The sequence below is a fragment of the Protopterus annectens genome, chromosome 1.part0, assembly GCF_019279795.1.
Source record: "Protopterus annectens isolate FY-2018-M chromosome 1.part0, PAN1.0, whole genome shotgun sequence".
Lineage (NCBI taxonomy): Eukaryota > Metazoa > Chordata > Ceratodontiformes > Protopteridae > Protopterus > Protopterus annectens.
The window spans coordinates 461,904,068-461,921,719 of NC_056725.1; the positions used below are offsets into that span (position 1 = coordinate 461,904,068).

A 17,652-nucleotide genomic window follows, 5' to 3' on the forward strand; every position below is an offset into this window, starting at 1 on the left:
TCCTGAATTTATTCATTTCATACCTGATACCAAAATAGACCACAGTCACACCACCAACAGCCCACTAGCATTCTATCATAAATACCATGTGGAAAGAAGATGGTATGGTATCCAAAACAATCCTCAAAGAATCAAAAAGTACCAAGACAGTATTGAATGATGAGCGCTTTCATCTTCAGATTTGAAAACTTCCTCAGATGGAGTCAAACTCCAGCCAAACCCCTTTACATAAGCCATTGAAACGGTAAATTTTGTTCATATGATGGAAATGCCCCTAAATAGAATGAAATCATTGGTTGATCACACACCACCTGGATATTTTGTCATCACTATCTCTCCAGATCCTTCAATTTAAGTAGGCAGGAAATAGACACAGATTCATTAAGTCTTGGTGGTGTTGTAGCATTAAGACGCAATTGCCAATGTAGTTCCAATTTCTCCAAGTATAGGTTCCAAGGTCCATTTTTCAAACTTGATTGTATTTGATCGATCACAAAGAAATGGGAGTTGTGTTCTGGGTTTTCATGGATGGATGGATATGTTTTGTTAAAGCATTAGTCAATTTGGACATCTTAATATCATAAAGATGTTCATATACTCTATCACAAAGCCTTCTGTCTGTCTTCCCGATATAAAAACTGGAACAAACAGCACATAACCCACAATAAACTACTTTAGTAGAGTTGCAATTGTAGCATCCCTTTATCTTTAAAATTTAACTATTCACGTTACATTCCTGAATTAGAATGATGAATGTGCAGTAAGTACAATGTCCTCATTTAAACATCCCATTAGTTTTATTTTCTATTCTTGTTCTTCTCTCCAATAAAGCTTTAAAATTAGTATTCTTTGGGAAGGTGAGTTTTTGGGAGGTAGGTATCAGACCCTGAATTCCACATCCCTGAGTAATTATAAACCAGTCATTCTTGATAATATGCATAATGGAAGGACTATCATCCGAGAATGTCATAATAAGTGAATTATTATATTCCTTTTCATTACCAGCTCTACTTACTCCTTCATTATGGTTAGGATTGTTCAAAATAGCAACAGAATGCTTGGTTTTCCACTTGTTGATTACTTCCATCATGATATTACTAATAAACCCACTTGGATAGCCACATTTTATGAACATGTTCTTCAAGAGTTCACACTCATCCCAAAAGTCAAAATCATCAGACACCATTAGTGCTGTCTGGATGAATTGGTCTTTGACCACCGCTTTTTTCTGTGCCATGGGGTGTCTACTGGAAAAGTGGAGAAAACTCTTGGAATGTGTTTCCTTTCTATATATTCTTGATATAAAGCAGTGGTTTTTCATGTCTTGTATCAGCAGCATATCTAAATATGCAATTTTGGTGTCATGGACTTGTGCTGTGAACTTCAAAAAATGAGTAGTTGTATGGTTGATATATTCAAGACCCCCTGTTCCCTTGTGTAGGGGGCTTAACCCCCACATTCCCTTACATGTACATACTAACTCTACAGCTGCACCACAGTGGGGAAAAGTAATAGCTTTAGTATAGTGCACCCCCAGTTTTTACAGGGTAAGTCAATGCAGTTTTAATGAATTGTGTTGAAAAGAAATTGTAATAAAGCTGCTCACATGAACTACACTCAACAGGATGCAGGATAACCATGTACTACATACCTTTATTATTCTTTTCAACCAAATGAAACTCTGTATTACTGAGAGTATGAACATTTCCTTTAGTAGCAGGGACACCTGCAGATTTACCTGCATGTTCACCGAAAAGTTAAATGAGCTCCACCCCATGATGTAAACTGACCTTTGAAAGTGTACGGCTGAAGTACCTGAAGACTGTTATCATTCATCTTTAGCTCCAGCAATAAAGGCGGCAGCAGTGGAACTGCAGTAAAGCGATTCCCATCTAGATTCAGTCGCTTCAGATTTGTCAGATTCTGAGAAGGGAAGAAAAAACAAAAAAAATCAGATCAATTTTCTGCAATTTTACATTTTTTCACAAGATTACTTGAGTTGTAAGTTTAAAGTAGAACTGCATGGACCAGAGACATCTGTAGACCAGACCATCAAACCCTAAACACCTAGCCTAATTTAAGCTCTTTGTAAAGCCATGTTTTTGTTAACTATACTGGTGTGTTAGTTTGTTTAAATAAACACAATGATTTCAAATGTAGAAAACACTCTGTGGCTCTGTTAATTGCAACAGTCTAGGTAAACAGACACCATTCAGATTATTAGTGTGGTCTCCAAGCTCCATTCCTGATCTTTGGAGTCCTTTCCATTAACTAATCTGCTTGACCAATGATCATCTCCCAATCAATATGACTGGACATTTCACATATCCAGTTAAACAGCATATTTATAAAACAACACATAACCTTTCCAAGTTTAACCTAGAAATATTCATTACTATATTATTATCTATTAACTGGAACTTCCTAAAAATCCTCCCCTTAGATGATGCTGTAATTGAATTCAGTACAACTTTTCTAAATATCCTAAGTAGCCTTGCACTTCCTATAAGAAAGAAGCTGAAAACAAATAATGCAATTTGGATATCTAAAAACAGTAGAATGCTAATGCAGGATAGAGAAAAGGCATGGGAAGAACTGCAAAAATATAAAACACCTCAATAACTTGAAAACTTTAGAATGCTTTGCAATCAGACTAAAGATGAAATAAATGAAGACAAAAAGCTATACTATAATAACTTTCAGAATAATACTAAACACAACCCTAAAAATGTTGGATATCCTTTAAAGAAATTGTACATCCCGGATGAAAAATCAACCCAAACCCCTCTCCCCATAACTCACCACTCGAAACTGCAATACAGTTCAACTCTTTTTTTTATAGATAGTATAGCATCTTTAACCAAGTATTTCTGAACATCTAATTCTAACCTTGCCTAACAGCCACATATCACCACACCCACTTTCACCTTCAAACCTGTGCTCATATCCTATATAAAACTATTCTTAAACAAACTTAAACCATGCTCATCTTCAGCTGATGACCTTCTGAGTGAATACCTAAAAACAGCAGCCAACAGCATTGTCTGTCTTTTCTCAATCTGTATAAATAGGTCAATCCAAGAATCCGCCGTTCCCTCTCTCTGGAAAAAGTTACACATAATCCCTCTACACAAAAGAGGAAAGTCAATGGATATTAATAACTTTAGACCTATAACAATCTTATCTCCTCTCACCAAAATAATTGAAAAATATATTCAAAAACAATTGCTAGGCTATCGCCTGCAGGAAGAACTCCTATCTCCTACACAACATGGCTTCTATCCACCCATAGTACTAGCACTGCTAATGGCAAACTAGTCCCTTCCTTAATTCTAGACTTGTCTAAAGCATTTGGCACACTTTATCACAGCAAACTTCTATTTCAAATGTCCTCATTAGTTCTATCTCAGCCCACACTTTTGTGGTTTAAAAGCTACCTGTCCAATAGGTATCAGTCAGTAAAATGGCACTCCACACTCTCTCCTTACCTCTCAGTCACCACTGGTGTACCACAAGGCTCTATCCTTAGTCCCCTCCTCTTTACCATTTTCACCAACACCCTCTATACTTCCACACACAAGGCCATCCTAATGCAATACACAGAGGATCCCACTCTCGTTTGAACATCTGACAATGTGGTACACCTCCAAAAATTACTCAGGAATCTGTAATATCCACTGAAACATGGCTTTGTAACTCACAATTCATGCTCAACACAGAAAAGACCAAACTACTACTTTTTTCCCCCAAATACCTCTCTCATGAAAAAAAATGTAAAGTCCTTTCTCTTGATAATATAACCATTGACGGCACTTCTCATTAGGGGCGATAGTGAATGATAATCTTACATTAGACCTGCATATACAAAATTGCATAAGAAAAACTCATCAAAAACTAGGGGTGCTTTACAGAGTCAAAAACTTTCTCTCCAATGCAACTAAAACTACACTTGCTACCACTTATCTCTTTCCCACACTTCTTTATGGCACTTTCATCCTTACTAACCTCCAAGCTTCACAAAAATTGAAACTTGAACAGTGCTATAATAAAGTTGCTAAATTTGCAGAACATACACCTTTCAGAACCCACCACTGTATAGCAGTGAAAGGCCTAAACTGGTTAGAACTGCCACATCAGCTAACATATACACAGCTTCTTATCACCTATAAAATTATCCAGCAACTATCTGCCTGTCCAGCACTAAAAAACATTCTATACAACTATGTTCCAAGTCAGTCATTGCAATCTAGTGACCTAAAACTCCTGTCTGTCTACAAACCTAGCAAATCTGCTAGGCACTGTCTGTTCTTGTACAAGGTTTCTAAGGCCTAGAACTCCTTACATGTATCCATCAGGTCTATACCCTCCCTCCCATCTTCAAAACCACACTGAAAGACTTCCTAGCTAAAATCTGACTCTGTTCTTGTTCAAAACTAGTAAACAGTATGTCTCTAAAGATGAACAAGTACCTTTTCATTCCTTATACCGTCTTACTCCCCATCTTCATTTACTTATAGGTTCATAGGTGTGTACTAGGCTAATGGCCCTTAAACCTTTACATGCCTAGCCCATAGGATTACCCTGGCATCATACTACCCGACCATAGTTCCCAGTGCCTCTGTCGAGTAGAGCTACTGGAGTGATCCCTGGGGTGAATTTTCCATTTCCCATCCACTCATCAAGATTCCTCTTGAAGATGGCCAGTGAGATGCTCTGTTTGACATGTATGGGAAGTCTATTCCATAGCATGGGCAGTCTCTGGGTTATGAACCTGTCCTTCCAGCACATTCTGTTGATTGTGGTAATGAGGTTGAGGTCTCTAGAGCGTGTGGTGTGGAGGGATTGGGATTTCTTTAGATGTAGTATTTTTAAATGAGCTGGGTCAGACATGGCTTTGTAAGTCAAGCAGAGATCACCTCTAAGTAGGCAATATGAGGCAAAGAATAGTTGGAGTTTTTTTAGTCTGTTCATATAGGACAAGTATTTAAGGCCTTGGATCCTCTTTGTGAGGTACTTTTGTGGCCTCTCCAGTTGTTGCAGGTGTCTAGTGAGGTACATGGCAAATGGGGCATTGTACTCGATGACTGGCCTAATGAGGGAAGAGTAGAGGGAGACAATGACCTCTTTCTTCCTGGATGCAAAACCCTTAGTAATGAGATGTGCCACTGGAAATGTGGTGGTCAAAAGAGAGGTTGTTGTCAACCTGTGTTCCCAGATCTCTTATAAAGCCTTCTGTGTTTAGTGGACTACCATCAATGTGGTAATTCATGGGAACTGAATTTTTCCCAAAGGGGATGATGACACATTTTTTGGCACTGAGCTTAAGGCCATGGTTCTGACACCAGTCATTGGTCTCAGTGAGGCCTTTCTGAAGGAAGTCAACATCACTTGGGGAGTTAATAATGGTTCCCAACATGCAATTGTCTGCAAACTTTGTCAGCCAGAGTCCCTTCATGTTGGCCTGGATTTCTGAGAAGTAGATACCAAACAGGAGGGGACCCAGGACTGATCCCAGTGGGCCTCCACTAGTGACTGTTCCGCAGTCTGACTTGGAGTCAGCCACTTTCACCCTGTGGGTTCTATCTGTGAGCCACTTTGCAACCCACCTAGTGATATAGGGGTTGATGCCTAGCTTAGTGAGTTTTTCTATGATTCCTGCGTGAGAAATGGTATCAAAGGCCTTGGCCAGATCAAGGTAGGCTGTATGAACCACCTTGCCTTCATCCACAGCTCTGGTGACTGACTCAAAGAAGTTAACCAAGTTGAACAGGCATGATCTACCCTTCACAAGACCAAACTGTGTCAGATCCAGAGTTTGGAGAGTCCCTGTATCCTTGTTTATTAGGTCCATCATGTTGCATTCCATAGCTTTGCATATCAGACTTGTCAGGCTAATGGGGCGATAGTTCCCAGGTCTGTAGTCACTCCTCCTTTGTGGAGAGGGATGACTGTAGCAGTTCACCATTTGGTAGGGACAAAGCCTGAGGTGAGGCTGTGATTGAACAGGGCACACAGGTGAGGTGCCAGTTCACTCTGTAGTTCATATAGAACACAGCCAGGGATATTGTCAAGTCCCATAAAAGCTATATTCTTGGCCTTGGATAGTGCTGTTTTTAACCTGTGCAGCAGTAATACTGGGTGCCTGACAATCTACTGATATTATCATTGGTTCTTTGGAGGGGGAGAGAGGGGTAAAGCTGGCACTGAATCTGTTGGTCAATATATTGGCAATATCTGTTGGCTCAGTATAGGAGGTACCATTGTGCAGTAGCTCAGAGCAAATCTGGGCATTGCCATGGAGATTCTTTACATAACTATAGAAGGCCTTGTGGTTGTCTTTACTATCTGCTGCAATTCTGTTTTCATAGCTAGCTTTAGAGGATTTGATGGGGGATCTCAACGTTTTGTTGAGGATGATAATTTTTCCAGTCTTGTGACTTCACCTTATTCCACATCAGTTTCATCCTTCTGTTGTAGAGTTTGTTTATGGCAGGGGACTACCAGACTGCCTTCCATTTTTTGGAGGAGAACATCTTGGGTCTATTGGGTATGGCGAGATCCATGCATTTGTGTGCGTGTTCATACAGTGCAATGGTATATGATTAGGAAGTCATGCAACTATCCTCCATTTGCATGGGTGCCGTGAAGTTAGCCACCTCTATTTTTAGCAGCCCAAAGTTAGCTTTGGAGAAGTTTGTCATGGTGGTTACCTTTGCGGGGGGGGGGGGGGATTTCCAAGGTGATTAGTTTGGGGTTGGATCTAACCAGGGAGGAGTTGACTATTAGTGTACAGCAATGGTCGCCCATGTTAGTAATGATCAAGTCAAGGATGTTGCTACCTCTAGTGGGGGTAAGACCGAGCTGGTCCAGGGCATTGGAATTAATGAATTCCAGGAAAGGTTGGACAAGTGTATTGGTACATGAGTAGTTTTCCCAGTTAATGGAGGGGTAGTTGAAGTCACCCAGTATGAGAGTGTTGAGTTGGGCCCTAATATTCTCCAGGGTGCTTAGGAACGTGGAGTATGAGTCTTGGGACATGATTGAGGATCTATAACAGGCTACGACCTGAATTGCTGTCTTACCCAATGTTAGCTGCACTTGTAGTATCTCTGATGCATTATGTTGGGCTACCAGTCTGGAGGTGTGCTCATTCTTTATGAATATGGAAACACCACCGCCTTTGGAGCTTTGGTCCAAATTCTGAGGCTGAAAGGTGTGGAATGAGTTATAGCCTGGCAGTGCAGGGGTGCTTTCTGCTGCCTTGAACGAGGTCTATGTTACAGCACAAATTTAGATGTTCTCGATTTTTAGTAGTGCTTCAAGCGAGTGCATTTTGAGATTTAGACTTCTAGCATTGAGCAGCATGACCCTCAGATTGCATTTGTTTGTATCTGTTATGGTGGTAATTTGGTCTTTGGAACACTGCCTAAAAAAAAGGCACTATAAGGGTGGCAAGAGCCTTGGCCAGTATTCTGAAGCCCAGGATGACAGATAAAGGCCATCTCTGGCAAAGCATCGAGGTCTGTCAATCATTCATCCCAGGCAGACAGATACTGGATCCCCTTAGAATGACACCAGAAACTCTCCCCTGGCATTCTCTCTAAATATACTATAATTCTGTTTTCCCTCACTTTATATTGCAATTCGTATTTGTGTTAGACTAACTTGCCTTTAATTTCTCTACAAACTATCTAACATTTCTTTAAATATTAAATTATTGTCATATAACTTGTATCCATTGTTAACCAATGTTTTTATATTATGTATAATTTGTAATGATAATTTAAACTGCAGATGTTTTTTTGTTTTATTTTTGACGACTGTTAAATTATTGTTCTTAAAATGTTTTGTAATAAAATTGACTTTCCTGGTAATCAAATGTCAATAAATAAATAATAAATAAATAAACTAAACAGCTCTGTGAGTTGTCTGACAAATTACATACAACTATAAAGGGCTTTAGTAAATGCTATACTGTGTCACTCAATTTTCTGGATAGAAGAGAGGTGTAACACAGCTTTGTAAGACAGCTCCTCACATCACAGCCTAAGAATGTAGACACATTTAACTACGTTAGTAGACCTCAGCATGTTCTGGGGCACTGCAAAGGTAATTAAAGAACTAGTGCTCAAAATGAAAGCCTTACCTGGAACACATAGGAAGGCAGACTGGAGTCATTTAGCTTGTTCTTACTAAGGTCCAGCCACTCTAGGTTTGGAAGGCCAGAGAAAGCTTCAGCTGAAATTGAAGATATATCATTCTCTGTGTAAAGAATAGAATAGGATAAAATCATTTAAAATATAGTATATGCTGACTTTCAAACTAGCAGTTATATCAATGTTTTATGAATAAACAGAAACCAGGAAACTTGAATCTATTAAAAATGCAAAGGAAAATGCACTACTGTGTAAAACATGGCTTCTGCATCCTTAGATGAGCATAAAGTGAGTGGGATTTCAACTAATCAGGTGCACATCTCAGTCATTATTGTTTCACATGGTGAATAGCAAATGGTGCAGTTTATGTTTGAGTACCAGCAGTGATTCAAAGATTTTAGGCTTTTCAATTTTTTCTATGCTTGTGCAACAACAGAGTTTATATGATTAAGTAAAAGGGATGTGGAAAGTATAAATAATTTATAGTGCTTTTTTATTTAAGCCTCAAAGTTTTTGTCCATCAGTAGCCTTGCTCATACATGATTCATAGTAGAACCATAACATATTACATACAGGGTATAAATAATGCATATTTCAAACAATTTCACATTAAATAATAATGACTGATAACCTAATGGAACAAGACCTAAGATACTGTAGGCTTGATTCCAAAATCCTCTGGCATGAAGTAACATACCCAACTGAGTATATTACTCCATACTTGATTTCAGATGATAGGGCTCTGCCTGTCCCTATTCCAAGTTTGCTAATAGACTGATGGATCCCTATGTCTAGTTCCAAAAGGGGAATCAGGCTTGCTTCACTGAATTAATTTAGCATTGTACATTGATGAAGCTCAACAATATATGAGGCTGTATCAGTGGCAAAGTCCACCAAAATAAATGGACTTCTTGAAGAGGTGGGAGCTCCACTTGTTTAATTTCTCCAAGTCTTTTGGGTTTCCAGTATCACAATGAGAATGAACCCCATTCCAAAGTCAAAGTATGATTAAAGTTCATGAAATTAATATTGGTTCAATATTTGATGTTAGCCAAAAATGTTCTTTGCAGCACCCGCAAAGTGCTCAGAACTCCTTCTGCAATTTCGTGGAGTTATATGTATCAGTAGCATATCTAAATATGTCTTTAAATTCTTTTTTTGCTCCTACTACTATTGGAACTGTCTGAATATCCTTCTTCCACATTGCCCTTGTTTTTGCCTGCAAATCCTGGTATTTTATAACTTCTCTCTGTATGTAAAACACTATAATCACTGAGTGTAGCAATTTCAATGATCGGTGCTACTTTTGTCTTCTTTTCATGTACTACTGTATTTCTTTTTCTCACATCTATTGTTTGAAATGTTCGTAATGGCTGATCCCATGTAATATAAATGTCATCATTTTCTATAATGCTTTATGGTTCATGTTTCCAATGCTTCTCAACTACTTATATATTGTAATGTTTGCATAATCTCTAATGCAAAAATTTTGCCCCATTATTATGCCTCTCAGTATACAGGCTTTCTGTTATTAGTGTATTACACTCAGCAACAAGATGCGTGACTGTTTCTAATTCTGTTTCACAAACCTGCATTTGTCTTTTTCTCTGACATGTTCAATGGACTTTGTAAACCAACATGTATGTAATCCACTATCCTGGGCCGCCAGTTTTAACCTTTCTTCTTTTGGTTTAAATTTACCTCTCCTTAATCATTCCTGTGTCAGATCCTGATTAACATGATGTTGTTTCCAGGAATTCTCTGGTTAAGTGACTTGCTCAGAGTCACACAGCGGGCAAATAGAGTTAAAGGGAAAGGGCAGACAGAGGTAGAAATTATCAAACCTTGGATCCTTGACTACAGGAAGCAGCTCATTAACAGCTTAGAACATTCACTGCCTGCACTAACTGCCAGAAATTCACACACTTCATCATTTTTTAATAAATGACTTTAGGGTAAAAGTCACTGAGGTTTAAAATCAGTCAATAATCCAAGTCATTAGAGTTTTGTGCTGTACTAATGCATTGTTTCCTGCAGTCAGAAGATCAGGGTTTGAATCTGTTCACCTCCATTTACTCAAAGAGAGACTTTGAGCAAGCTGTAATTGATTGTCACATCTGTATGTGTCTGTATAAATACTTAGTTTCTGCATCCCACTATTTAATTTATAACACATGAATTAATGTTGCAGGTTAATGCTTCTGTTTCCTGTGACAGGGGTATGGGGTTTGATCCATTCCTGCTCTTTTTTACTTTAGCCTGGCAATTGGCATGGGGGTAAGCTATATAGATCCTGTGGTGCAGGGTTTGATTCATTCATCCTTCATTTACCTGCTGTGTAACCTTGAACAAGTCACTTAGCTAGATAGTGCCTTGGGGCAACTGGAAAATTGGGCTAGGCTCCTTAATGCTCCAGTAGACTGCAAGCCTCCTAACTACTATAAACTTGAGTACTTATGGTGTTAATGAATTAAACTGATTGCACTCAACAGGATAATCGTCATATGAGCCATAATCTTTGGGTATGATCCTTGGTTTCCTTGTTTTGTTGAATGATGTCAGTATTTATTGTTTAACTGTGAATAAAGTGGACATTATAAAGCCTATGAGTTTAAAGATAATATTTTAACTATGAATACATTTTTAAATTTAGCTTGTTTCTTTTCTTATAGACAAACAGATGTGAAATGCACTGTTTGGACTACAACAGTTTCTACAGCACTTAGTTCAGATTTGTAAAGCTACATGCTGTTAAAGAGCTGCTTCTTGCAGTACAGGTTATGACACCTTCAGCCTCCATTTATCTTCCCTGTGATTCTGACCAAATTACTTCACCAGACAGTACTGCTGGGCTGCTCCAAAAAAGGGTCACTTGTGTCCACTTGGCTGTCCCATGCTGCTAGCAAATGCATTATACGTTTGTGTTTTGTATTCCTTCACCCCCTCACATAGCTGCTAATCAGTATTTCACTGTATGGTATTTGATTATGAATCCCATCATGACTCTTCTAATTTAATGGGTTGCCAGATGCATTTTCACTAAATGTGGGTTTTAAGGGAAGAGACATTTACTCTTTCTCATGCTAAGTATGTTTTCAATGTGAGAGGGGTTTGTTTTGTTTAGAAATGGCTGTCAGTGCTTTTGCTGTAAAATTTGAAATGAAAGTTTTAAGTGAAATCCAAATGTCTGTGGAAACTGTAAAAGTAACAAAGAAAATAGTATGCACACCGACAGGTTTGAACAATGTTTGGCTCATTACCCTACGGAGAGCCTCATTTGTTCACAGACTAGCTCTGTTGACTCTGTAGGTATATGCTACAACAATGAGGCATTATCAGCATTTCAAGTAGGTCAGACCTGTACTAAGTCTCAAGCAAATAGCAAAGTGTTGACATTTGTCAGGTTGTATAGTCTGAATTATTTGAAGTGATGATCAGAGCTAATGGATCTTCAGCAATCATTATGCAGTCATTGTTGCATATTACTGTGATATAGTCTTCTCTACAAGATCAGACTGCAAATGATTTCTGCATTTTAGAAGATAATTCTACCAAAATTTTAAAAGAATTTAGTACAGCACTATCCTCTTGAAATCTTAGCTTGATATAAAAAATGTTCAGAATTTAATTGCTGACAACTGAAAATCTTTACAGGCTTTCCAGACACTATAGAGAAGATAGGGAAGGAACAATCTTTTGTCAGAAAGAGAGAAACAAATTTAAATGAAAATGTTCAGATTAAATTAAGGAATTTAGATAAAAGTAATTCCCCTGTGAGAAAGGGGATAGTTAGGTGCAATAGCTATAGAATCCAGATTTATAGTTTATTTAGCAATATGTGCTGGATGTCTTTCATTCCATGTGGTTACAATGACCAGGGAACTCCACAATGGAATCTGTGAGCATCTGTATGCAATGCAAAACAATGATTTTTTGAATACTATAGCTAAACATTGTAATGAAAGTAAATCAACTTTTCTCTTCTTGCTCATTGATCATGTGAAAGACTTAGTCATACATCTGATGCAGAAGATGAGTTAGACCAGAGACTGTATGGCTGACACTAAAGACTGAATGCTTGCATTAATCCTGGGCTTAATGGCAAATAAAGATTTGAGGTTTATTTAGATAGAATAATTTTGGGAAATTAGGTTGTATGATAGATATGCGATTGTTTAATCATCCGCACTAGGAGTAGTTTTCTTTAATGTAGAATTATTCAGATGACTTTAACTTTTGCACAGATTTTGCATATTGACATATATTACCAGGTGGTGTTAAAATGTCTTATTCTCATATGTTATACAATTTCATGTATTTCATGCAAAGCTAGTAATAAACTGTATGTACTTTATTAAAAATAAGGGGTATACAGTCAATAAAGTGGCTATAACATCTGATGGGGACAGGGGGCTACATGTGGATAAAAGCAATTTATGCTCTTATATTTTTAAACTGTCTTTGAATGGTTTTACAGGACATGTGTGTGTGTGTGTGTGTGTGTGTGTGTGTGTGTGTGTGTGTGTGTGTGTGTGTGTGTGTGTGTGTGTGTTTGTGAATTAAATTAAAATACTTTAATATACCTTCTGTGTGATTGTGTGAAACAAGTCTGAAACATGTTACTTCTGTTATTATTGTTATTTTTGGCACAGACATCTGAGAAAGATATAGTCAATAATCTTTCTATAATTGGTGGGTTTGGGGGATGTACGTAGATAAAAATGACTGACCCTGCTGAGTTGACAAAGTTAAAATGTCCTTAGTCTGTCTTTGGAGGACTAGTGTGCATTTGCCTAAAGCAAATTAGAATGCTTTACTGTGGCCATTTTTATCACCGTCAAGCATATAATATGTACAAAGTCAATCAAATGGCTGTAATCAATGAATATGGATATTGGGTAGATTATGATGTCAGCAGTTTGGATGGCCTTTTATGGTTGAAATGTTCTGACTTGGGTACTTTTATCATTATTGGTTAATACATTTTCACTGCTTACTGGAAAAAATGTTCAAAACTGCAAATTTAAAACGTACTCTAAAAATGTTGCTGTATTAAACATGAAATTTAATTTAAACAATCATGAAGGTGAATCTAAAAGAATGAGTGCATGCAGGTCCATAGTTTGAAAACAACCCAGGGCCCAAGGTAGACTTTATCTGCCACTGCTTTCAATTGAATAAAAGACAATGAATGAGGCTGTATTCAAGTTAACAGTAATAATTTGCTTGGGAGTCAGAGGTTACAGCCTCCTGCATGAGCATGATGAGGGCTTTAACCCCTAAAAAGCGCACACACAAAAACATGTTTAAAAGTCTTCCAATAGGACATTTGATTGAACTATAGCCTGTTTGAGAATTCTTTCCTTACCAGTTTTGATGCCACTATAGGTAAAACAAAGCAGCAGACAGTCAAGCATGGCATGAAACTGTTTGGGGAAATAGGAATGAGACAAGCAGATTTTGATTGGGTTTGTAATGGCAGAGGATATGACATAGACAGAACCTGCTACATTCATATATTTCCTTAACAATAAAACTAACAATTCACAGTTCATACTCAACTCTGTCCCCACCTCAGCAATAAAAAATACTTACAAAAACTGAAACCTAGCACCCTATTTGCAGACAAATTGCTACCAGAGAAGCTAGTTATAGCAGCAGAAGTCATAGCATTTTCCTTCTCCATTCTAATTAATACATCAATAAAATAAATCTATGTCCTTAATATCTGGAAAACATAATACATCATACTTCAACAAAAAGGTGTCAACTCAACTGACCTAACCAACTACAGATTAGTTGCTATCCCCCCACTATTATCTAAAATTCTAGAAAAATACATACACTCCCAACTAATCAAACACTCTCTCCCACTCAACACGGATTCTGAAGTTATCATAGTACTACAACTGTCCTCCTCTGCTTTACCAACACTGTTAATGAACTCTGAAAAAAAATGACAAGCAAGTCTTAACTGCCTTCGTTGATCTGTCAAAAGCACTTTATAGCTAACCTCCTTCTAACCCATATATGTCCATCCTTTCCCCCATCCCTATATCACTTAACATCTCTAGCTCTGTACCCTTATCCCATGTTCCATTACATTCTAATGTTCTTTATAAAACAAACATACTAACGTCAAAAACTACAATCTCTGCTACAAATCATATCCTACTTACTTTACTCCTGAAAACTCCATTTTTACAATAGTTAAATGACATAACATCCTAGCATATCTTTAAATGGGTCCCCTTCAGAAACCCGAATGTTCACTTACCCAACTTTTAAAACGCCAAGACAAAAAGGCCAACGACCGCACAACACCGATGTCCCGGAACACTGACTTTCAACTCCAGGTAAGTAACCACTTGGCCATCCTGTTGAACTTTGCCCCTTACCCCCACGGTAGTGCTATCTCGAAGTTGGTATATTTAGTTAGGGGGGTGTGGGGTGAAGCCCCCACATGGGTGGATTTGGTTTTCTTCACTTTCCATTTTATTTGCGGTTATTTACCTGGAGTGATAAGTCAGTGTTCCATGATGTTGGTGTGCTGGTGCTATTGGCATTTTCATCTCGGTGTTATGAGTTTCAGGTAAGTGAAATTTTGTTCTTGTAAAGTAGACCCCACTAAACATATATCTCTCTAGTAACTGTATTTATTCAATTTCAGTACCTACTGTGTTTCACATTTTAATTATAGATCCTAAACTGTACATACAGTTTTAATGTACATACATATCTAATTCACAATGAAAAATGCTATAATGTTTTAATATATGTATGTAAAGTGATTATTCTCTATATTATATTCTCTGTTTTGTAATTGTAAAAGATGTACAGTTGTTTCTCATTGTACAATGAAAATCTTCTATTATGTTACTTTAAGTATGTATGTACTTTTGCAATGTTCTCTGTATTTATTATCTGTAATAACTGTGGAGCTTTTCTCCCAGGGCTGCCACTGAAAATGAGATTAATTCTAGTCAGACTTTCATGGTAAACAAAGATAAATAAAATAAATACTTTTCAGCAAAACAATCAATTAAGAGCAATTCTTGTAGATAAAATAGACTACATAACAATTTGGACTTTGTAGGAGGGAAAAGGTATAAAATTGTTAGATGGGCAGAGGAGGGCCTAAGTAGATTCCACAGGCAAATTTTAAAATGACTAACTTAAAACAGTCAGCAAGCAAATGAATGAACAAAAAGTAGTTAATTCATTATTCATTGACAGCCATAGTAGATACTGTTCATTTTATATGTTCATAAAAGAGTCTGCTGCAAGAAGTTGAGGTATAACCCACTGAGATCAAACTGGATGAGTCAAATTTATCAAAAAAATACCCATGGAAACTGGAAGTGAGAGTGGAAGTGCACACCTCTGTAAATCCCTAAGTGTGGCATTGATCACAGCCCTCTTTCTATATACTGCCTCTATGGATAAACATAACTGCAGTGGAAAAAAAACTCCCCAAAAGGTTAAATGGGTTGTATAACTTCAGTCTCACAGTACAGCTTGTAAATGTAAAAACATTCTAGGAGTTTTGCATCCAGTTACTTGGGATCTGTGAGACTGTGGTCAAATAATCACCATTCATGAAATGGCAATTTTTCACTGTTGAAACCTTAGGTTAGGTTAGGTTAGGTTAGGTTAGTTTAGGTTATATTGAGATGAAGTGTTGATGCATTTGAGATAGCAACCCCCTAACAGGAAGATGTCATATTTCAGATGATTTTGTTGTCAGTAAATGAACTGCTGCCTGTTTTATGCTGACAATTGTATATATAGTCTGTTTTAAGTGACAAAGCTAGGTAATAGAAAGGTTACAGGTAGGATCACAAACAAAATTAAGATTAGTTCTTTATAGCAGTTTTCTTAAGCTTAATTTCTCCAAGACTTTTGGGTTTCTAATATCATGACAGGAATGGACCTCATTCCTAAGTCAAAGTATGGTTAAAGTTCATGAAATTAGTATTATTTCAATTTTTGATGTTAGCCAAAAGTGCTCTTCGCAGCAGCCGCAATGTGCCCAGTAATGACTCCTTCTGCAATCCATATGGAATTACATCTATCAGTAACATAACTAAATACAACTGTAAAATTTTTTTTATGAGACTCATTGCTCCTACTGCTATTGAAACTGTCTGGGTAGCCTTTTCCCACATTGCCCCATTTCTTCCTGCAAATCCTGCTGTTTTATGACATTGTGTCTTTCTGTACATAAGACACTGTAATCACTGGGTGTAGCAATTTCAAAGATCAGTGCTACTTTTGTCTTCTTTTCATGGACTACTATATCTGGTTTTCTCGCAACTATTTTTGAACTGTTGGTAATAGGTGATCCCATGCAATATAGATGTCATAATTCTCTATAATGCTTTGTGGTGCATGTTTCCAATGCTTCTCAGGTACTTCAATATTATAATGTTTGCACAATCCCCAATGCCACATTATTATGCCTTTCGGTATACAAGCCTTCTGCCATTAGTGTATCACACCCAACAAGATGTGCAACTGTTTCTAATTCTCTTTTAAAAAACCTACATTTGTCTGCTTCCTCCGAAATATTAAATGGACTTTGTAAATCATCATGTACTTGTCGACTGTCCTGGGCCAGAAATATTAACCTTTCATCTTTTGGTTTAAGTTCACCCCTCCTTAACCATTCCTGTGTTAGATCCTTATCAACATGTGGTTGTTCTAGGAGTTTTCTGTACTTGTAACTACATTTATGCATTTTTAACATTTCTTGCCTTCTCATCTGAGCCTTTGGTTTATATTCTTTCTTTTGTTTTTTGACAGATTTAGGTGCTACCTGACTTTTATCTACTTCTAATTTGATTTCCATTTCCACTTGACACCAATATGCTTCTACTAAACTAAGCAGAAAGTCATCTTAGACTTTTTCTCCTCGTGTTTTAAAACTTTCACTATCTTTGAACCTTGTGAGGTCAGCAGACCTCTATGCAGTCCAATGATTGCAGATCTGTATATGTAATCAGTTTCGAGGATGCCCATACCTCCTTCAAAATGGAAAATATATAATCTTGGTTCACAGTGATTTTTATAAATCATTTGATAAACATGAAACATTTTTCTTGTTTTCCTGTCCAACTGATCCAGTGCCTTTTGGGGCCGGTCAGTCACTCCAAACCTATAAGTTGGAACAGGAAGAACAGACTCGTTTATAGCTTGGACTTTGTTCCTAAAATGTCATGGCTGTTTTCAGTGTAATTTTAGTCTTCTAAAATATTCCTTACTAAGTTTTATTTACAATTGTTCATGTTTTATTGTTGATCCACTATAGTACCTTTCATAGCAGTGTAAATTAAAAGATGAATAACAACACATTCAGTCTTATTTGAGTGAGACCAGTTGTCGAAATCATTAAGGTCTTCACCTCCCATGCACATGGTACAATGCCTGTTTGAAGTTTGCATGTTCCCCCGTTGTGTCTGTAGGTTTCCACCCACCTCCAAAAACATGCTGCGTG

At 37.4% G+C, this 17,652-nt stretch overlaps 1 protein-coding gene across 1 annotated transcript in view; it reads right to left on the reverse strand.

The window, feature by feature from the left end:
• Positions 1-17,652, reverse strand: part of LOC122792885 (extracellular matrix protein 2-like) — a 698,737-nt gene that overhangs the window by 264,421 nt on the left and 416,664 nt on the right. Inside the window, exons 5-6 of the mRNA XM_044060447.1 lie at positions 8,147-8,262; positions 1,791-1,923 (exon numbers count right to left, since the gene is read on the reverse strand). Of these exons, the coding sequence (XP_043916382.1) occupies positions 1,791-1,923; positions 8,147-8,262 (249 nt within the window). The remainder of the gene's footprint in view (positions 1-1,790; positions 1,924-8,146; positions 8,263-17,652) is intronic.